General features: G+C 44.3%; 1 protein-coding gene and 2 non-coding genes across 3 annotated transcripts in view; 2 read left to right on the top strand and 1 right to left on the bottom strand.

Annotated features, from left to right (window-relative positions):
- LOC144698522 (uncharacterized) overlaps positions 1-22646 on the bottom strand; it is a 121484-nt gene that overhangs the window by 47570 nt on the left and 51268 nt on the right. Inside the window, exons 4-8 of the mRNA XM_078570457.1 lie at positions 18831-18908; positions 16320-16396; positions 15492-15548; positions 14551-14639; positions 2105-2577 (exon numbers count right to left, since the gene is read on the bottom strand). Coding sequence (XP_078426583.1) covers positions 2105-2577; positions 14551-14639; positions 15492-15548; positions 16320-16396; positions 18831-18908 — 774 coding nt within the window. The remainder of the gene's footprint in view (positions 1-2104; positions 2578-14550; positions 14640-15491; positions 15549-16319; positions 16397-18830; positions 18909-22646) is intronic.
- On the top strand, positions 12128-12209 carry trnas-aga (transfer RNA serine (anticodon AGA)). Its single transcript has one exon. It is a non-coding gene; the product is annotated as a tRNA-Ser (tRNA).
- Positions 17384-17457, top strand: trnan-guu (transfer RNA asparagine (anticodon GUU)). The gene has a single exon. It is a non-coding gene; the product is annotated as a tRNA-Asn (tRNA).

The raw sequence follows: 22646 nt of genomic DNA, 5'->3' as shown, positions 1-22646 counted from the left end.
ATTTATCACTGGATTTTCTGTTCTCCACAGTTAGGAAAATGATGATTCTTTCCAAACATCCAAATGACGAATCAAGTCATTAAAGATGATTTGTTGTTTTGAGCTGAATTATTTGGTAGAATTAGCGTGAAGGAGTGGGATTGACCCACAGGCTGAGTCACAACTTTAAGGACAGGAAGAGAGAGAATCTGGAGAGGGGAAAAGAATTAGTGAATTAGTAGGTGACTGGGTACTGAATCTGGAACAATGAGCAGAGAGGGGGAGGAGTGTGTGGGACAGGGATTTATAGATTTGGGGGAATGAAAGCAGAAAGAATATTCCATAGAAACTAGAATAGTCTGTTCTGAATTTCTATCCTGTACTGACATTGATGGCTTTTGTCAACCCTGTTTACAGGGGATTAGAGGGAGAGGATTTTCAGATGGGAAACTCAAACCAAAAATCTTGCAAGATCTTATAGAATCACTGAATTCATAAACGATCAGCCTCTGATTATAGAAGGAAAAATGTTTGTTCTGTCTGTGGGGAAATATTTAAATTACCAGTGTGACTGGAAAATCAGCGGGACACACACACACACACACACGAGTCAGAATAGCATCTCGGGGTCAAACCTGACATCACGTGTGCAAAAAGCCTGGTTTATATTCAGACAGTTGTGAGGAAGAGGAATGGAGTTGGTAGCTCGGGAATGAAAACAATGGCTTCAGTCTTCCCAATACTTAATTGGAGGAAATGTCTGCACATTCACCACTGGATATCAGACAAACAGTCTGATAATTTAATAAAAGTGGAGAAGTGGAGAAGTGGAGAGAGGTGGTGGTGAGGTAGAGCTGGGTACTGTCAGTGTACATGTGATAACTGACACTGTGTTTTCAGATGATATCATTGTGGGGAGAATGTTGATGAGAAATAAGAGGCCAAGGCTGGTTCCTTAGGGGACACCAGAGGTAACTGTGGGAGTGGGAAGGGAAGACATTACAAGTGATTCACTGACTATGATTAGACAGAGAAGAATGGAACCAGGAGAGAGCAGCCCCACCCAGCTGGACGACAGTGGAGAGGTGTTGGAGCAGAATGGTGTGGTCAACCCTGTCAAAGGCTGCAGACACATCGAGAAGGGATAGTTTACCTTTATCCCAGTCACAAAGGATGTCATTAGTGGCTTTGATCAGAGCAGTGGCAGGGGCAGAAACCTGATTGGAGGGATTGAGACAGGGAGTTCTGGGAAATGTGGGCACAGATTTGGGAGGTGTGAACATGTTTGAGGAGTTTGGAGAGGAAAGGGAGGTTGGAGTTGGGACAACAATTTGTAAGGACAAGGCCAAAGGTTTGTTTATTGACGAGGGCTTGATGATGTCAGATTTGAAGGAGAGAGGGACAGTAACTGAAGAGACATTGACAATCTCAGCGAACATGGGGAAGTTGGGTGACCAGCAGTTTAGTGGGGATAGGGTCAATGCAGCAGGAGGTGGGTCTCATGCACAAGATGAGCATGAAGGTGGCACGAGAGGAAATGGGAGCGAAACTAAAGAAAGATGTGGGTTCAGGGCTCAGACAAGGGGGATCTTTAGAGACAGTTTGTCCCGGTGGGCCAGTGAAAGGGAGGAAAGCAGCAGAGGCAGCTGATCGGATTGTCTCAATCTTAGTGACAAAGAAGCTCCATGAGCTCCACACACTTGTTGTTGAAGGTGAGGATGGAGAAGACAGGGCGAGAGGGAGAGCCCTTCAAAAGGAACTAACTTGTATGTTTAACACAGAGCTGATTTATTTGACTTTATTCAGAATATTAACAGCTGTAACTGGGTTGGAGCTTATTAACATTAGTAGAAACAGACCCCAATCAACATGGTTCAGTCCAGGATGCAATTAACAGCAAAATCCAGTCACTGTTGTCACTTGTGAATTCGCTGGTGTCTCAGCTGGTGGGATAACTGAGTAAATCCCTTCTCACAATCGGAGCAGGTGAACGGTCTCTCCCCAGTGTGAACTTGCTGGTGTGTCAACAGGTTGGGTAACTGAGTGAATCCCTTCCCACACGTGGAGCAGGTGAACGGTCTCTCTCCGCTGTGAACTCGCTGGTGTACTGTGAGTTGTGATGACCACCTGAACCCAGTCCCGCAGTGAGAGCACCTGAATGGTCTCTCGTCAGTGTGAACACGTCGATGGGGCATCAGTTCCCCGGAGCTTTTATAGCACTTCCCGCAGTCTGAGCATTTGAATGGTCTCTCCCCAGTGTGAATTCGCTGGTGTTTCAGCAGGTTAGTTGACTGAGTGAATCCCTTCTCACACACTGAGCAGCTGAATGGTCTCTCCCCAGTGTGAACTCGCTGGTGTGCCAGCAGGTCAGATGTCTGAGTGAATCCTTTCCCACATGTGGAGCAGGTGAACGGTCTCTCCACAGTGTGAAGTCGCTCATGTTTCAGCAAGTTGAATGGCTGAGTGAATCCCTTCCCACACACGGAGCAGGTAAATGTTTTCTCCCCAGTGTGAACTCGCTGGTGTGTCAGCAGATGGGATGAACAAGTGAATCCTTTCCCACACATGGAGCAGGCGAATGGTCTCTCTCCGGTGTGACTGTGCCGATGAGTTTCCAGTTCAGACGGGTAATTGAATCCCTTCCCACAGTCCCCGCATTTCCATGGTTTCTCCCCATTCTCACTGCATTTATGTTTTGACATGCCTGAAGATCGGCTGAAGCCTCGTCCACACACAGAACACGTGTCTGTTTTCTCCCCACTGTGAACGGTGATTTTTCCTTCCATGTTCAAAATCCGATGATATTCAGGTTTTGATAACTTGGGCGACTCCGTCAGATCCAGATGTGATGTTTGGTTTGAGTTTCCCGACTGCAAATCCTCCCCTTCTAACACCCTGTGGAATTGATTTAAAACATAAAAAAGGGAGTGAGAGAGAACCCACAAAAACACAAAGGCAGGTTGTGAAATTGAGCTGAATGAATCTGGGAATTTTTGGGGCCGGCACGACGAAAAAGTGACCATGAAAACTGCTGGATTGTCATAAAAACCCAACTGGTTCGCTAATGTCCTTCAGGGAAGGGAACCTGCCACCCGGTCTGGGCCGACACAAGACTCTGGTGTCAAAAATAAAACAAGTATTAGGGGCAGCAGGAGACAACATGGCCCTTCGAGCCTGCTCCGTCATTCAACATGATTGTGGCTTCTCTTAGGCTTCAACTCCACTTTCCCGCCCACTCCCCATATCCCTCGACTCTCTGAGACACCAAAAATCTCCCCATCTCAGCCTGAAATATATTCAATGATGAAGCATCCACAGCCTGCTGGGCTGGAGAAAAGGAGAGAGAAAGTCAGAGAGGGGAGTGGGAGAGGCAGGGGTGAGGAGAGGGCTTTTCAGAGACCTATAAATAGACCAGAACTTTGACAGAATCTCCCAAACCTTCAACCTCTACCCCCGAGAAGGATCAGGGTAGCAGGTGTATGTGAACACCATCACCTCCAAGTTCCCCTCCAAGTCACACACCCTCCTGACTTGTCTGACATCCAGAACTGGATGAACAGAAATTTCCTCCATTTAAATATTGGGAAGATTGAAGCCATTGTCTTCAGTCCCCACTACAAACTCCACTCCCTAGACACCGACTCCATCCCTCTCCCTGACAACTGTCTGAGACTGAACCAGACTGTTCACAACCATGGTGAAATATTTCACCCCAAGATGAGCTTCCAACCACATATCCACATCATCACCAAGACCGACTATTTCCACCTCAGTAACATCGCCCGACTCCACCCCTTATTTTAAAATTTCTGCATGGCTGCTCCCTATTGCTGGAATCTCCTCCAGCATCACAACCCTCGGAGATATCTGCGCTCCTCTAATTTGGCCTACTGAGTGTTCCTGATTTCTATTGTTCCACATTCGTGCCCATTCTGTCACTTTCCAAGGCTCCAAGCTCTGGAATTCACTCCCTAAACCTCCGCCATTCACTACCTCTTTTTCCTCCTTTAATTTACTCTGTAAAACCCACTTCTTTGACCAAACGCTTGGTCACCTGCCCTAATATCTCCTCATGTGGCTCAGTGTCAAACCTTGCTTTGTAACATTTCTGTGAAATGCGTTGGAACATTATCTTACATTAAAAGTGCTCTATAAATACAAGTTGTTGATTTGGACATATATCACTGTTCTTTCATCATCACTGGGTGAATAACCTGTAACTCATTACCTAACAGCATTGTGGGAGCACCTTCACCACACGGACTGCAGCGTTTCAAGAAGGTCAAACATCATCTTCTCCACAGGCAACTGGGGATTGGCAATATTTGCTGGTATCTGTGGAGAGGGAAACAGAGTTAATGTTTCAGGGTTCGCAGAATGATTTACACGAGTAAAAATGCTGCAGAATTTGATGATCAATATAAGCTCAGAAGTGGAATAGAAATGGACTATAGCGCAGGAAAAACAATTCCTGACTATGAAAGATACTGTGGGAAGATAAAGCTGGGAACCAGCAGCACATGGTCAGGGGATGGGCAGCAGTGGAAACCTCATTGAGACACGGTCAGCAGAAGTAACAATAAAATACTAAACATAACTCAGATAGATCCATTATTAGAGACAGAGGAAGGTGGACAATGGTAGAGAGGTGATCAGGGAGGGCAGGGGTGAAACAGAGCAATGGATGGACATGGATTCAGATCCACAGTAAAGGAGTCACACCAGCCCCAGAGATTTGGAACCTCTCACAGAAAACAGAGCACAGCATTAAAAGCTCTAAATTGTAGACGGATGGTGAAAAATATTCACCTCAGAAACAATATCACCATTTTCAAATTTAAACTCTCCTGCTGGAGCCTGCAGCTGAAAAGATAGCAGAAACACTGGAGTCAGAGAAAAATCTCCCAGTTGAGGAAATACCCAGGAGGCAGGGTGATGTCACCATGTAATTGTCAATGTGCAATGATGTCACAGTGTAACTGTCGATGTGTTATGATGTCACAGTGTAACTGTCGATGTGCGATGATGTCACAGACACAGAACATCTGGGTCTGTGCAAACCAGTGATCACCAAACATTATGAAGGATGTGAGGGTCCTTGAGAGGGGGCAGAGGAGATTTATCAGAATGGGTCGAGGGATGAGGGATTTTAATTGTGAGATTAAATTCAAGAAACTGAGGTTGTTCTCCTCGGAGTAAAGGAGCTTGAGGGGAGATTTGATAGAGGTGTACAGGATTATGAAAGATAGTTAAATAAAAGCTGTTCCCATTAGCTGATTATGAAAGGATTAAGGGACAGAGATTTAAGATTTTAGGTAAGATCCACAATGTGAGGAAGAGATTTTTTACCCAGTAACTGAAAATGACCTCAATGCTTACATTCAAAGGCTGGTGCTACTCAGGTCCTGGTGAATAAAGAGACTTTCAGATTTTGTCGTGATGTTTGGTTTCAGTTTCTCATCTCCCTCAAGTATCCCTTGAGTTCCTCCTCTTCTAACATCCTGTAAATGGAATTCAAAAAATCCATGAGGGTCAATCCAGGATTGAAATTCAGAAAGAACAAACGTTTCTCTTGGTCTGAGTTTGCTGTGTGTAAATCCTCCCCTTCTAACCCCCTGTAAAAGGAGTTTCCAAAATCCATCCCTCAGTCCAGGATAGAAATTCACAGTATTCTCTCCTCCTGCTACCTGGACCAGGACGGCCGCGCATGCGCCCTGCTGCACATTGCCCTCTATAAAGATGGCGGCCGTTACCCCGGGCCTGGCGAAGGGAGAAATCCAGACTTCTTCGGCGCGTTCTCTGCAAACACAAGACCGGTACCTTGTTATTTCGTGTCTGCGGCCTGCACTGTGTCGTTATGAAGCCTCCCTGCCCACTCCGCTGGCTCCATTCCTCCTCACACACCCACTAACTCTGTTAGTTTGCTCCACTCGACATTATCTCACCCGCTCTGAGCAGCTTCAGTCACAGACCAGCACTGCACATGCTCATGGATCCGACCGCAATGCGCATGCCCCACCACACTCAGCACTGCGCATGCGTGTGGCGCTGCTGTTGTGAAGATTGGGCATATTCTGCCCCGCAGGGAATGCTGCGTGGCCGCTCCGCCATTGAAAGATCACGTTGTAGAACAGAAACCTCTGTCCTGTAATCAGAATACGATGAGTGCCATAGGGGAAAGACATAAAATTGTTGAATCAATGACACAGCGGCCAAATTGCTCAGGGGTCCACCGCAATTCTCACCTGGATGCAGAGCAAACCCCGACAGTTAGACCTGAACTCAGTGTAGTCTCAGCAGATGGGGTGAGCTAGTAACATTTCCCCCGATACATGGAACATTTAAACCCGTGTCTTGCCAGCATCTCTGCTCTGATTGTGGATCAAATCTTTTGAACTTTTAAAGTTGGAATGTTAACATGTGGGCAAACTGAATAAAGCCCTTTGCACACGTGAAGTATCTGAATGGTCTCCCACCAGCAAGACTGTGTTGCTGTGTCAGTAAATGGGATGAGAGTGAATCCCTTTCCAATTTTAACTGTTGAACAATCTGTTTACAGTGTGAGTTTACCTACACATTTTCAGCTCAGTCATGCATCTCGAAATCGACTGGTAATTGGTTCCATATTCTTAGCACTACATAAGAAAAAGGAGGAGGAGTAGGCCATTCGGCCCCTCAAGCCTACTCCGCCATTTAATAAGATCATGGCTGACCTGATAGTCACCTGAAATCTGTATCCCACCTATCACCGATAACTTATCACCCCCTTGCTTCCCAAGGATATATCGACCTCTGCCTTAAAAATATTCAAAGACTTTGCTTCTACAGCCTTTTCAGGAACAGAGTTCCAAAGTTTCACGACCGTCTGAAAGAAAAAAAATCGCCTCATCTCCATTTTAAATGGGTGACCCCTTGTTTTTAAACAACGATTCTGAGTTCTAAATTCTCTCACACGAGGTAACATCCTCTCCAAAGCCGCCCTGTCAAGTACCCCGAGGATCTTATATGTTTCACTGATCAGGTAAAGTAAAGCAAAAAATACTGCAGATGCTGGTTATCTGAAATAAAAACAGAAAATGCTGGAATTCTCAGCAGATCTGGTAGTGACTCTGGAGAGAGAGACATGGTTTTCATTTCAGGTCTGTAACCTTTCATCAGAACTGCACTGCATCTGAAATGTTCATAATGCCTCTCAATCCAAAGATGTAGTAAGGGAACTCAAGAAGGAAATGAAAATCCACTTTGAGGAATGGAATCCAATGCGAATGAAGGGTGAACTGCCCGACTGAGCAGAGACAGTCAAGGCACCTTTCCCTTCTTTAAGACACTGGAACAGTGACTCTAATTTTATCAGTGAAATTAACTGATCTGAGACATTGAAAGGATTCTCGTTATTGCACATCAGGAATTCAAACCTAATACCGGCTTCGGGACAATCAGAATACTTGGTAACAGGCAAGACGATGAAAAGCTCGAAGGGAGATGGCACCGGTTGTAGGAGAGCTGGTTCCCGGTGACATGGATGTGTCTGCAGTGGGTGGGATCAGACTGTTTCCATGTATCTGGAATGAATGTCCCACCCTTTATTTTGGAAGAGTAAAACTGATAGAGCGCAACAGCAATCTGGGTAGTGGCAATCTGAAGATTAGACTCACTGACACCCTGGTTTGGATACCTTGTCAGTTAGGTTTGTGTAAGTGTCTGTGGCGCAATTGGTCAGCGTGTTTAGCCTGTTAACTGAAAGGTTGGTCATTCAAGACCACCCAGGGGGTGAAGATTTTTACTCTTTTTTCCCCTCAGCACCAATCATTGTAACACTGCTCCAGGTTGTCATTGGGTACTTGGGCTGCAAGATATCCCCAAACGGTGGCAGGTCTTTTGTTGTCCAGTGAGCTCCCACAAAAACAGCTTCTTTTTAAAATTACTTTTTCTGTCAAACAAAATGAGAAAAGATTTGGACCCACTATGTACCTTCATCGAACCCATCAGAAATTCATGAAATTACTGGAATCAAACGAACCCATAAATTATTCTCTCTTCCTCAGCTCCACAGTGAGTGAGACAGGGAAAAGCAGAAAAGCAGCAATATTCCGGCCCTGCACTCTCCAATCACCCGCTGCCAGCAGAAAGCAGCGACTGCAGCTTCAGTCAGCGGGTTACTGCCCATCCCTGGGACGCGAGATACTCCAATCCAGGCCAAACCTCCCAATACACCGAGCACAAGCTCAGGAAAACACAGGTAGAGTATATCCTGGTCACTAAACCTCTGAGCAACATTTACAGAATACCAGAGTGAGTGAGTCACAAATAAAAGTCACCAAACTTTCTAAACTTTTCACTGTAAAATTCCTTCATTTTATTGAAAAGCTGACTGTTGTGATTCTAAAAATCCATGGGATTTGTGTTACCGAGTGACTTGTTTTCCATTGTTTGTCCATCAGGTTTGGATTTCAATTTGTGTTGGATGTTGATGCGAATCTGATTTCAAAATGAGGACCCAAAGCAGGTAAATATTAAATCCAGGAGAAAATCCCGAGGAAAATCGATCACAGTGTTTGGAAGGAGGTGCAGCTAAGAAGTGGAAGATGTGAATGATGTTATTGATGATTGAGAGGAATGCATTGCAACTTTGCGGCATTTGTTGGCCGATTCTGTTCCACACTTTAAAATTCCGGTCAAGCTGAGGTATCAAGTAGAAAGCAGCAGGTTTAACCATGTATATTGGGATACAAAACAGTTTTTCATGTTCCTAGCTAGCTTAGTCGGCAAAGCATGAGAATGTTAATCTCTGGGTCATGGGTTCGAGACCCACGCTGGTGCTGTAATACTTTGAAAATCTGAATAAAAGTCGTACTGTCTGGGAACATTGACCCTTGCTCCAGCTGCTGAGTTTTTCTAGCATATGCTGCTTTTGTTTCAGATTTCCATCATTCACAGTAATTTGCTTTTCTCTTTTTAATTTGAAATCTTGCTGCTTAAATAAAACACCAACTGATCACTGCGGCTCCTGTGAAACTTACATGGCAGACATTCATCACTGAAAGCAACTGACAAACGTCAAATTCAAAACACTTTCATGTCGCATCCCTTTCTGCTTCTGTCTCGCCCCCAGCTCCCTCTGCCCTTCCAGCTCCCAGGTCAATTAGCTGCTTCATGTAGACACAGTCAATTCGTAGGAATGGGTAAAACTCGTGGGTAAAGAGACACCTGGAAATCATCTTCCTGATTCTCCCAGATACTGATTACAGGAATGTGCACAGTGCCGATTATCCACAGTCACTCTCCTCCCAGTTGTTCAGCTTTTTAATTGATTTTCACATTGGGTTTCAACGTGAACAAAGCAAAGCTGTGATAAGCTTACATTGTTCAGCAGATACATGACAGGCTGATGGTAACAGTGGTCTTTGGACGTGGTGAGCTCCAGTTAAGGATTGGCACCATTAATGTGTCGCTCAATTCGTCTCATGACAAATCTCATGCTGGAAATGACGAGATAACTCGCTGAATTTGTTCCTTGTTTAGGTTTCAAAAGAGCCGAATACAACATAAGAAATTACATCTCGCTCGAGTGGGTTATAAAATGGCAGAATGACCCGTGCTGTTGCTATAAAATTATAGAAAGTTGCAGCACAGAATGAGGCCATTCGGCCGGGCGTGCTGGTTTCAAATAGCAGTAGTGATTGTTTGATCCATCAGGAGTGATATTTGTGCCGGTGCAGACAGTAGGCAGCAAAATTCGTACTTCTCCCACCCATATTTTGCCTCACACCAACATTTCCATAGTCAGTGCTTTGCAACTTTTCCTCTTCCTTCATCCCCTCACTCCACTTGAACCAAGTGTGATGTTTTCCAGCTCTGAGGCGAAACTTAAAGTCTCACTTCTCTGATTCTGGTGGAGCTTTTAAACGTTTCCAATCAATGAAAAATCAACGCTCATTCCAACAAATTCAACAACTCGACATTCCCTGACCGGGAATCGAACCCCGGTCACGGTGGTGAAAGCGCCGGATCCTAACCACTAGACCACCAGGGAATCTGCACCAGCAGTTTTTAATCTGGCTTATCTGCGCTCCTTTTGCCTATTGTTTTTCAGTTCAGATCTCCTTCACCACAAAACTGCCTGTTTAGGTTCAAGATAAACGACTTCTTCAGCCAATGAAAACAACGGTTTCTGTGATCTGGAACATGAAATTGACAGTGAGATGAAATAGTCCCACAAGCTGTTCATGTATAACTTTCAATTTCAAAAACCCTCCACCCTATTCACTGTTGGTCCAATGGAAGCGCCGATTCCCAGTCACTGGACATCAGGGAAACTAACAACAAGGCCTGACATTTGGATTATGAAGGCAACTTATGACATTTTCTTTTTCATTCCCGATCTCTATCACCAGAGACAACTTTCTCTGACCAATTGGTCTGTTTGGGTTGAACACAAGTGACTTCTACCCCAATCAGAAGAACCATTGTTTATGGCTGGAACATGAAATCGGTACTTTCCTCCTTTAAGACAGTTCTTAAAGCTTCCCCCTTTGACCGAGCTTTTAGACATCTGACCGAATATGTGTCTCGGTGTCACACTTTGATATATAATGCTCCTGGGGAACGTCTTATGAGTTTCATTAGGTTAAAGGCGCTTTATAAATATAAGCTGTTGTTATAGGATATATATAGAAAGGTTCAGTCTTTTATCTTTTTACTTTTAAAATCTTGCTGCTTGAAATAAAAAAAAAACACCAACTAATCACTGCGGCTCCTGTGAAACTTACAAGACTGTCATTCATCACTGAAAGCAACTGACACACATCAAATTCAAAACACTTTCATGTCGCATCTCATTCTGCTTCTGTCCCTGTCTCGCCTCCAGCTCCCTCTCCCCGTCCAGCCCCCAGGTTAATTAGGTGCTTGATGCAGACACAGCCAGTTCGTGGGAATGGGTAAAACTCGTTGGTAAAGAGACACCTGGATCTCATCTTCCTGGTTCTCCCAGATACTGATTACAGGAATGTGCCTAGTGCCGATTATCCACAGTCAGTCTCCTCCCAGTTGTTCAGCTTTGTAATTGATTTTCACACTGGGTTTCAATGTGTAGAAAGCAGAGCTGTGATAAGCTTTATATTGCTCAGCAGATGTACTGCAAGAAGATACATGACAGGCTGATGATAACAGTGCTCTTTGGACGTGGTGAGCTCCAGTGAAGGATTGGCACCATTAATATGTCGCTCAATTAGTCTCGTGACAAATCTCGTGGTGGAAATGACAAGAAAACTCACTGAATTTGTTCCTTGTTTAGGTTTCAAAAGAGCCAAATACAAGGTAAGATAGCGCATCTCGCTCGAGTGGTTTATAAAATGGCAGAATGACTCGTGCTGTTGGGAAATATAAAATTACAAAAAGTTACAGCACAGAAAGAGGCCATTAGGCAGGGCGTGCTGGTTTCAAAGAGCAGTAGTGATTGGTTGATCCTTCAGGAATGATATTTGTGTCAGTGCAAACAGTAGGCAGCAAATTTCGTACTTCTCCCACCCATATTTTGCCTCACACCAACATTTCTACAGTCAGTGATTTGCACCCAGCCTTTCCCCTCTCCTCTTCCTTCATTCCCTTACCCCACTTGAACTAAGTGTGCTGTTTTCCAGCTCTGAGGCAAAACGTAAAACCACACTCCCCTGATTCTGGTGGAGTTTTAAACGTTTCCAATCAATGAATAACCAACACTCGTTCCAACAAATTGACATTCCCTGACCGGGAATCAAATGCGGGCCGCAGCGCTAAGAGCACCGCATCCTAACCATGAGACCACCAGGGAAGCTGCACCAATAATTTTCGATTTGGCTTATCTACGCTGCTTTTGCCTATTGTTTTTCAGTTCAGATCTCTTTCACCACAAAACTGCCTGTTTAGGTTCAAGATAAACGACTTTGTCAGCCAATGAAAACAACGGTTGCTGTGAGCTTTCTAAGCTTATGTGATCATTCTCACTCTTTCATTTCCAATTTGGTGGGAAGAATGAGGAGAGGCAGAATAAATTTCAGGGTTCTGGGGAAAAGGCCAGGTAATGGCCATGACAAGACGGGCAGAAATACCGCTTTCTCTGCTGTAACCTTTACGATTTCATACAACTAATAATGGTATAGGAGCAACCTCTGTAGTCGTGGCCGAGTGGTTAAGGCGATGGATTAGAAATCCATTGGGGTTACCCCGCGCAGGTTCGAATCCTGCTGACTACGTTTCCTGTTATTTCTGACTTTAACTGCACGCAGACAGAACTAATTATCGTTTGAATCGAGGAAAAGAGATCCAAACACATCCGTGATCTCTTATTTCCATTCATTGTCAGCCTTCTGCAAATCTCCAGTCGGAAATGGAAAAAAAAGAGCCAATTTGGTGACATGATTTCATCCTGGCATTTGCCTCTCCTTAGGCCCCTGTCACTCTCGGTGTATATCTCTGTTTGTTCTTGTGTGTGGGTCAATGTGGTTTAGTTCCCAGAGGAGGTGAACACATTTTTACGAGCACAAACTGTATTCACATTCGTGGTGCAACTTCACATTACAATGTTACAGTGAAAAATATCAGGATGAAAGAGACAACAGGAGTCTGTCTTTTTCTCTGTATGGAGTACAACAACAACTTATATTTATAAAGCTCCTTTTACCTCATGAAACGTCACAAGGCGTTCCCCAGGAGCATTGTATAACAAAGTATGACGCTGAGCCTCATATTCTGTCAGATGACTAAAAGCTCTGTCAAAGGGGGAGGCTTTAAGAACTGTCTTAAAGGAGGAAAGTATCGATTTCATGTTCCAGCTCTCAGCAATGATTTTTCCCATTGGCTGAAGACGTCACTTGTGTTCAAATGACATAGACCATTTGGTCAAAGAAACTTGGCCCTGGAAAAAGGGATCTGGAAAGGGAAAATGCCACAAGCAGCCTGCATGTGTCAAACTGCTGGGTTAGTGGTTAGAATGCGGTAATTTTATCAGTACAGCCTGCGTTCGATTCCTGGTTAGGGATTTGAAACTTATTCCTCCTGGGCGAGCTGATCAAATCAATGTGATTAATTTGTTGGTTGTAAATAACACTGTAAAGCTCTGCTAGAAATGATGGAGTAAGAGTGTAAATTTCACATCAGAGCTGGAAATGTCACAAGGGCAAAACTCGGGAATAAACCCAGAGTCGGAGTAAGGGAGTGAAAATAAAAGAGAAGGACTGTGGTAGGTTACAAAGCACTGACTATAGAGCTGGTGGTGCGAGGCAGAATATTATTCCTGTATTACCCATGTCACATGCAGCTCTAATTTCCTGATTTATCCCATGCCCAACATTACCACTACAGTTTAGTGGCCTATAAACAACTCCCACCAATGTTTTCTGCCTCTTGTTGTTTCTTAGCTCCACCCAAACTAATTCCATATCTTGATCCTTCAATCTAAGATCCTCTGTCACTAATGTACCGATCTCGTTCCTTATTAACAGCGCGACCCTGCCTCGATTTCCTTTTTGTCCATTCTTCCTAAAAGTATTCAGGTCAACCAATCACACTGTTCTTTGAAAGCAGCACACAGGGCCGAATGGCCTTTTTTCTTTGCTGTAACTTTCTGTCATTTTATTTTTCCTAATACCACGGTTAAGATGAATTTTCTGACCTTCCAAATGATGCTTTGAATTCAAGACATTCAGCAAATTCAGCGAGTTTTCTTTTCATTTATGGCAGGGAATTTGGAACCGGACTCGTTGAGCGGCAATTAAATGTTCTCAATCGTCAGATGCAGCTCACTGAGTCCAAACAGGCACTGTCAGCATCAGCCTGTTATGTACATTCTTGCTGTGCATCGTCTGAGCTATAAGCTAATCACAGCTCCACTTTCTGCACATTGAAAGACAGTATGAAATAAGCACCATTTCAAATCTTAACAACACGCATATTTGTGATTTTCTGTGTGTGTCAATGTGGTTCAGTTTCCCATTTTTACCACCCAAACATTGGCCATGTTAGTTCTGTGGCTTCATGTTAAGATGGTACAGGGAAAAAAAGAGCAGTTTTAAAACATTTCTCTCTTTTCTTTGAGTGGAAACTGTTCAGCAACTAAACGTCCGGATGTTACTGGGTGATGATTGAAGTTTTCACATGACCTTATTAAGTAGCTGAGAACGCTCGAGGGGCCGAATGGCCAATTCCTGATCATAATGTTTTATATTGTGTTATATTATATTATATTGTGTCAATGTTGGTGAAGACAATGTTTGTGTCTAATCTGAATGTGGTAGTGAGGCTGAGTGGGCTCAGCCGCTGGTTCAGGTTTCGATCTCTCTGGTGATTTGGGCTTCACTCCCACCGCTGCCAAACTTTCTGGTGGTTTGTTATTTGAGGCGCTTCCCAAAAATTCTCCGTGCGGTGAAGGGGCAGCTGATCTGTGCCGTGTTGTATTTCATTTGGAAGAATGAGGAGAGACAGTGTAAATCCCAGGGTGACTGGGAAAAGATGGGACAATGACACGGACATGAAGACCTCCTTTCACTGGAACTCCCTGTATTCATTCCCTAATTTTAAGCAACATGCAGCCTTTACCCAGTTGTCCTGGCCGAGTGCTTAAGGCGTTTTTCCACATGGTTCGAATCCTGCCAATTCCCCTTCTTCTCATTCTTGATTGACATAAACTGTCTGCAGAGTAAATTATCCATCAAATGAAAAAGAAAACCACCCAAATACCCCCGTGTTTCTTACTTTTGTTCATCTACAAACATTCACTACATTTGGCCCCTGAAATGGAACAATAATTGACCAAGTTGATGACATCCTTGCTTTCTGGGTGTTTGTCTCTCCTGAGGCCTCTGTCACTCTCGGTGTATGTGTCGGTTTGTGTTCCTCTGTGTGTGTCAATGCGGTTCAGTTCCCCGAGGTGGTGGACACATATTCACTTCATAAACTTGACTCACATTAATTGTGCAGCTTCATATTAAAATGTCAAAGAGAAAAATATCAGGATGAAAGATGCAAGAGAGAGTTTGCAATGTTTGGAAGGAGGTGCAGCTAAGAAGTGGAAGATGTGAATGTTATTGATGATTGAGAGGAATGTATTGTAACCTTGGGGCTTTTGTAGGCCGATTACCTTCCACACTTTGAAATTCAGAACAAGCTGAGGCTCCAGGGAGGAAGGAACATTGATCTCCCTGAATTTTTGCATAGGGAGCAATGACTGTGCATTCCCAGCTAGCTTACCCGGTAAAGCGTGAGACTTAATCTCAGCGTCGTGGCTTCGAGCCCCACTCTGGGCGCTGCCGTTTTTTTAAAACTTTGATGGGTGATCCCCAACTCCCCATCCCTCCAGCAGTGTCACCGCTCAAACTGAGTCTTTCTCCATCCCGCTTTGTTAATATCACAGCCGTTGGCTTCTGAATGAAAACAGCCTCGGCTTCACTGGAAGTCAAAGAGCCTCGTGCTTCGGATTTAATACTTTCACCACCACAGCCCAGGTTCAACTCCTGATCAGGAGCTAACTTTTTTCTTACCGCTGTGTGAACTGTCACAATGCACAGGAATTCCTCGTGTAAACTGTTAAAGCGAACCTGAAATTTAATGTAGGGAAGTGTGAAGTGATTCATGTTGGTCGGAAGAATGAAGAGAGGCAACATCACATAAAGTGTACCATTCTGAAGGGGCTTCTGTGTTACAGAGCGAGTGGTTAGGATCTGGAATGCATGGCCTGAGAGTGTGAGGGAGACAGATTCAATCGCGGATTTCAAAAGAGAATTGGACAGAAAATTCAGGTCTCCGGGGAAAAGACGGGGGACCATAACATTCTAACATGAAGTTGCACGAATAATGTGAATGAAGTTTGTGATGGTAAAAAAGTGTTCATCCCCACAGGGAACTGAACCACATTGACACACACAGAGGAACACACACAGACACATGCATCGAGAGTGACAGAGGCCTCAGGATCCACAAACACCCAGAAAGTTAGGATGTCACCAGCTTCTCCAATTATTGTTCCATTTCAGACTGCAGATTTGGTGAAAGCTTGCAGATGAACGGAAATGAAGAAATGCGGAGGAGATGCAGGAGAAACACACGGGAGTGTTTGGAAAGTTTTTATTCCATTTCACCAACAATTAATTTAATTCTGGATTCACCTAAAGTGTGGAGCAGCAGACATTGAGGATTCAAACCTACATGGGGAGAGCCCAGTAGATTTCAAACCCATTGTCTTAACCACTCATCCGCAATTACAGATCTCGCATCAATTTCAATCTTGTTCATATGAAATCACAGAAAGGTTATAACAGAGGAAGAGGGAATTCGGCCCCAAATATCCCCAGTCACCCTGCAATTCATACTGCGTCTCCTCGTTCTTCCTGCCAAGATGAAGATCTTAAGACATCGACGGCCGTGAGCCCATGCTCAGGTGAAGTGGCTGAAAGAACAAATCAACTGAAATTTCGAATCGAACCCACGAAGAGAACAGAGCCCAAACAAAATACCTTAACCCAGCCGGCCACGCTCCCACTATCAAAGGTAAACTAACCATTGCCTTGGGTGGTAACAGCTCCAAAATAGAACATAACAAATAGAAGCAGGAATTGGCCATTTGCCTCTCCAGCGCCTCATAGTGTCAGAGAATCACAGCTAAGGCTACACACAGATGGAGGCAATTCAGCCTGGGTCGGAGGAACAAAGGTCTCAGGGGCAGGAGTGGGCCATTCAGCCCCTTGACCCTGCTTCACCATTCATTGAGGTCACGGCAAATCTGGTTGTGGTCTCAACTCCGCCTTCCTGCCCGCCCCCCATAACCTTTGACCCCCTTGTCTATCAAAAATCTGTCCAATTCTGCCTTGTGTAAATTCAATGACCAAACCTCTGATGAAAATAATTCCACAGGCGAATGACCCTATGAGAGGAAATAAATCTCCTTAACTCCGTCTGAAAAGGGAGATCTCTTTCTCTTCTGGAAACTAACTCACCTGGTCCCACTCCCCCGCGTTTGTCCCTGGAGACCTGCATTTTCTGTCCAATTCTCTTTTGAAATCCGCGATTGAATCTGCCTCCCCCCCACACTCTCAGGTGGTGCATTCCAGATCCTAACCACTCGCTGTGTAACAGAGAAACCCCTTTAGAATTACCGGCTTCGGGACAAGCAGAATACTCAGTAACAGACAAAACACAGGGAGGCTCGAAGGGAGACGGCACCGGTTGTAGGAGAGCTGGTTCCCGGTGACATGGATGTGTCTGCAGTGGGTGGGATCAGACTTTTTCCATGTGTCCACAATGAATGTCCCAACCTTTATTTGGGAAGAGTAAAACTGAGAATGAATAATTGTCATTGCAGTCACGGCAATCTGAAGCTTTCTCTCACTGAGCCATTGGTTTAGGATATCTTACAGAGTGCCAGCGTCTCCATCAAGTCTCTGTGGCGCAATCGGTCAGCGCGTTCGGCTGTTAACCGAAAGGTTGGTGGTTCGAGACCACCCAGGGACGAAGCTGGCATTTTTTCCTCCCCATCATTACTCATTAACGCTCTGATTTGTTTTGGGGCCCTGAAACTACAAGAAAATCCATCCCACCCCCCACGTTGAAAACTCGGCTGTCACCCACTGAGTTCCCACACCAAGCTCTGTTTATGGATATTCATTTCAGATATAACAAAGAATATGAACGATCATGAACCCCCATCTAAATCAATAGAGATCTATGAGGCTATTGGATTGAAACAAGCCCATCAATTCGTCGCTCTTGCTCAGCTCCACAGTGAGTGAGACAGGAACAAGTAACAATATTCCAGCCCTGCACTCTCCAATCACCCGCTGCCAGCTGAAACATCTTCTTATTTTGCTAAATGTTATCTTCAGAAATGGTGAAGAGCGAATCTAATGTGGCTGCAAGATCCAGCATTCAGCTCACATTCAACAACAAACAGGAATGGGAGCGATACAACTTCTCCACACAGTTGGGTGATATCTCTGAGATCTCCTCGAACCCCACACGTCTCTGAGATATCTGTGCCCCTCTAATCCTGGCCTGTTGTACATTCCCAATCAGAACCGGTCCACCATTGGTGACCGAGGTTTCAGTTACCGAGGCCCCAAGCTCTGGAATTCCCTCGACCTCTCTTTCCTCCTTTAAGACGCTCTGTAAAACCTATCTCTTTGACCAAGCTTTTGTTCACCTGGCCCAACATCTCAATATGTGTGTCAGTGTCAGACTCTGTTACATAATGATCCTGTCAACCATCTTTGGAGGTTTAATTACGTTAAAGACGCTATCTAAATGTAAGCTGTTGTTGTAATGGGGCATATAGAGAAGGAGACAAGCTCCTCTTCCAACTTTCACCCTGATATTTTTTTGATCTGAAGTTGCACAACTAATGTGAATAAAGTTTGTTCTGTTAAAAATGTGTCCATTCCCTTGGGGAACTGAACCACATTGACACACACAGACCAACGGAAAGAAGAAACCACGGGAGTGTTTGTGTGGTTTTGATTCCGTTTATCCAATAATTAATTCCATGGGCACCTTATTAAAATCAAGAATGATGAGAACTGGAGCCGGTAGGATTTGTGCCTCTGTGAGGAGACCCCACAGGATTCCAACTCCATCCCCTTATTCACTCCACCGTGAACACAGGGCCGATAATGACGTCACTGCTGTTTGTATAAAATCATAGACGGCTACATCAGACGGTCATTCAGCATCTCTATGCAAGAGCAACTCAACTACTGTAATTCCAGACCCCACCTTTTCCCCACAGCAACTCTCCTCGTCCTCCTTGTCAATATGAGGTGGCATCTGCTTGTGCTAATGGGGCTGCTAAATGTTGAGCAGCGGTGGGAGGCGAACTCATGATTTCGTACACACTTTAAGCCAGCGCCTCAGCTCGCTCAGCCTCGCTGGGCGAAATTTGTGAACCACTTCCTTCACAAGTTTTGGCACTGAAATAGAACAAAAACTATAGATTAGGAATAGGCAAAATACTGCGGATGCTGGAAATCTTAAACAAAAGCAAAAAATGCTGGAAAAACTCAGCAGGTCTGACAGCATCTGTGGAGAGAAAGGCAGAATTAACGTTTCGAGTCTGTATGACTCTTCTTCAGAGCTAAAGGGAAGTAGAAATATGAAGTCCTACTTCCCTTTAGTTCTGAAAAAGAGTCATGAGGACTCGAAACGTTATCCCTGTCTTTCTCTCCACAGATGCTGTCAGACCTGCTGAGTTTTTCCAGCATGTTTTGGTTTTGTTTCAGAGTAGGAATAGATCATTCGGAACCTCAAACCTGCTCCGTTAGTTAATCAGATCATCCTGCACTTCGTAACAAACAGAAATCATCTCCACTCAAAAACACAACGAGCTGCAGTGAAGGGTCGGCACCATTTAAACTCAATGAACTGGTCTGGTTCCAAATCTCCTGCTGGAAATGGCAAGAAAACTTCTCATTGAATTCACTACGGGTCTTGACTTCAGAAGGACAGGACACAAAGTAACAAAGTACATTTCGACAGAATGGGTTATAAAATGGCATAATGACTGGGAAAGAGCATCCGTGCTGTTGGGAAACATAAAATTATGGAAAGTTCCAGCTAAGAAAGAGGCCATTCGGCCTGGTCTGCTGCTGTCAAAGAGCAGTTGTGATTGGTTGATCAGGAGTGGTCAATTACTCTTCCATTTACGACTGTGAATTTAGTGAATATTTGCAGATGAACAGAAATAAGAAACACGGGGTATTTGGATGTTTTATATTCAATTTAACGGATAACTAATTCCACAGACCGTCAGTTAAAATCAGGAATGATAAGAAGCATAAACTACAGGGCTCAAACCTGCGTGAGAAAACTCCAGCCAATTTCCAATCCATCAGTTTAACCAATTCGCCACAATACTGAGTGAAAGTTCGCTATTGTTTGTATAAAATAATAGAATGGAGACAGAAAGTAACAGGGAAAAAAGATTTTCAGTCCGTGCCATTGCCCCAACCACCTCTCCCCATTCCCCCAACCAAAATGCAACACTGCACAGGTCAGCCGTCCCCTGGCCGCACGGAGGATTTTTTGGAAGCGTCTCAAACAACAAAGCACTGGAAAGTTTAGCAGCCGCGGGACTGGAGCCCAAAGCAGGAAAGCCTCGGCCAGCATCTTAGCCCACTCGGTGACTCAGTACCACATTTAGAGCAGAAACAACCATTGCCTTGACCGGCCTCGGCTCTGAATTAGAGTGTGGGAAAAATATGATCAGGAATAGGCCATTCGGCCCCTCGGGCATTCTCAGCTATGTAATAAGATCATTTGAAAACTTCAATCATGCTCCGCTTTGTAACATCCGGGCATTTAGTAGCTGAACAGTCTTCACCCAAAAAGAAACAGAAATAAATGTCCTCTTGCACCTTTTAAAACAGCACTTTTGTTTTCTCTGGACCATCTTAATATGAAGCCACATAACGATCGTAAACAATGTTTGGATGGTACAAATGAGGAACTGAACCACATTGACACACACAGAGGAACAGACACAGACATCGACACCGAGAGTGACAGAGGACAAGGGATTGTTTCTAAGGAGAGGCAAACACCCAGAAAGCAAACCTGACACCAACCTGGCTCCGTTTTTGTTCCATTTCCGACTAGACGTTTCGTGAATATTTTCGTGAGTGAACGGAAATAGGAAAACGCCCGAGTGTTTGGATGGACTTGATTCAATGTAACCGGTAATTAACTCTGTAAACACAGAGTTAAAACCAGGAATAATGAGAAGCGGGAAACCCCAATGGATTTGGACTCTATCGCCTTCACCACTCAGTCACCACGACTGACTCAATGCACAGGGTGATGTTGTTAGTATGAAATCATGGGTGGCTACAGCAGAGAAGGGGAACATTCTTGTCCGTGCCGGCTCTCTGGAAGAGCAATTTAACTCATTCCATAACCCTCGTCTTTTTCCTCGCAGCAATTTATTTTGAATCTATCTCTCCTCGTCCTTCCTGTTAAAATGAAACACCGCACACAAACCGTACAATTCGATTTGAGCTGGCATTTGTTCGACTCGCTGTTCAAGCTGCTCATGTAGAACTTTCAATTTGCAAAACCCACTAACCTCATCACTGCGGCTCTTGTGAAACTGACAAGGGAACACGGCAGAAATTCATCACTGAAAGTAACTGACACACATCAAATTCTAAACGCGTTTACCTTGGTAGGAGGCTGTGGCACATTGGTACTTTCACTGGTTTGGGATTCTGGGGATCAAATCTCACCATGGCAAATGGTGAAATTTGTTTTCAATAAAAAATCTTGTGATCATCACTAATGGCAGTAGGGACGAAAATCTGCTGTCCCAGCAATAACTCTTATATACTCTCTGGAAGAGGACTGACCTAGCCAGGGACTACCCACACGTCCAGTTTATGAACCCAATCTTTCCCTGGAAAGCAGGGAATGGGAATGTAAGACACGAGAAGGGTTCACAGGACCTGATTGTCCCAGACACTGATTATAGGAATGTGCACAGTATCAATTATCCACATTCTTGTGTATGTTGTTAAACTTTGAAATTATTTTGAACTGATTTTCAATGTGAAGAATCGGATTGAGCTTATTTTGTTCAGTAGATATACAAGAAGGTACATGCTCATGTGCGAACACTGCATGTTTGAAACTCAAGTGAATGGTTCCGATCATTTCTGCAGTTGTACTAGTCTGGTTTCAAATTCAGTTCCTAATCTGTTTAGTGTCTGGAATTCAAAGTGTTGGATAGAAGGGCAAGATGTACATCTCGTTAGATTGAGTTATGAAATGCCAGAATAACTTAGAGAGATGCAACCGGGGTGTTAGGAAACACAAAATGACAGAAAGTTACAGCAAATAAAGAGGCCATTTGGCCCTGTGTCCTGCTTTCAAAGAGCAGTGTGATTTATCTGAATATTCAAGGGTGTTCGTAATTTAGGAAGGATGGGCAAAAAGAGAAAGGAGGCGGGGTCGCACAGTTAATAACGACAAGATCGGTACATTCATGAGAGAGGGTCTTAAATTGAAGGATCAAGATGTCGAATCAATGTTGGTGGAGCTAAGAAACGGGCAAGAGGCAACAAACGTTGGTGCGAGTTGTTTATTGGTCACCAAACTGCAGTGGTAATGTTGGGCACTGTAATAAATCAGGAAATTAGAGCTGCAAGTAACATGGGTAATACAGGAATAATATTCTGCTGTGCACCACCAGCTCTATAGTCAGTGCTTTGTAAGCCATCAGAGCCCTTCTCTTTCATTTTCACGCCCTCTGGATCTGTTCTTGACTCGTTGCACGTGTGACATTTCCAGCTCTGATGTGAAACTTTAACTCTCACTCCCCTGACTCTGACAGAGATGTTCTGTGTTACTTTCAGCCAGGAAGACAATAACATTGATTTTAACAGTTCGCCCAAGGGCAGTAAATCTCAATTTCCTGACAGGGAATCAAACCTGAGGTGCAGCAGTATAAGTACTGAACCCTAACCAGTTGGCCATCAGGGAAGCTGCTAACAGGGCTGGAAATTTGGCTCATGAAGGCTGATTTTGGCATTTTTTCATTCCCGACTCCTTTCACCAGAGATAAACTTCTCTGACCAAATGGTCTGTTCAGGTTGAACACAATGAGCCAACGAGAAGAACCATTGCTGTTATCTGGAACATGAAATCGATAGTTTCCT

This window comes from Cetorhinus maximus, chromosome 23, assembly GCF_964194155.1.
Source record: "Cetorhinus maximus chromosome 23, sCetMax3.hap1.1, whole genome shotgun sequence".
Taxonomy (NCBI): domain Eukaryota; kingdom Metazoa; phylum Chordata; class Chondrichthyes; order Lamniformes; family Cetorhinidae; genus Cetorhinus; species Cetorhinus maximus.
Note: the sequence above shows the minus strand (reverse complement) of the source record. Positions and strands in the feature narration are given on the sequence as shown.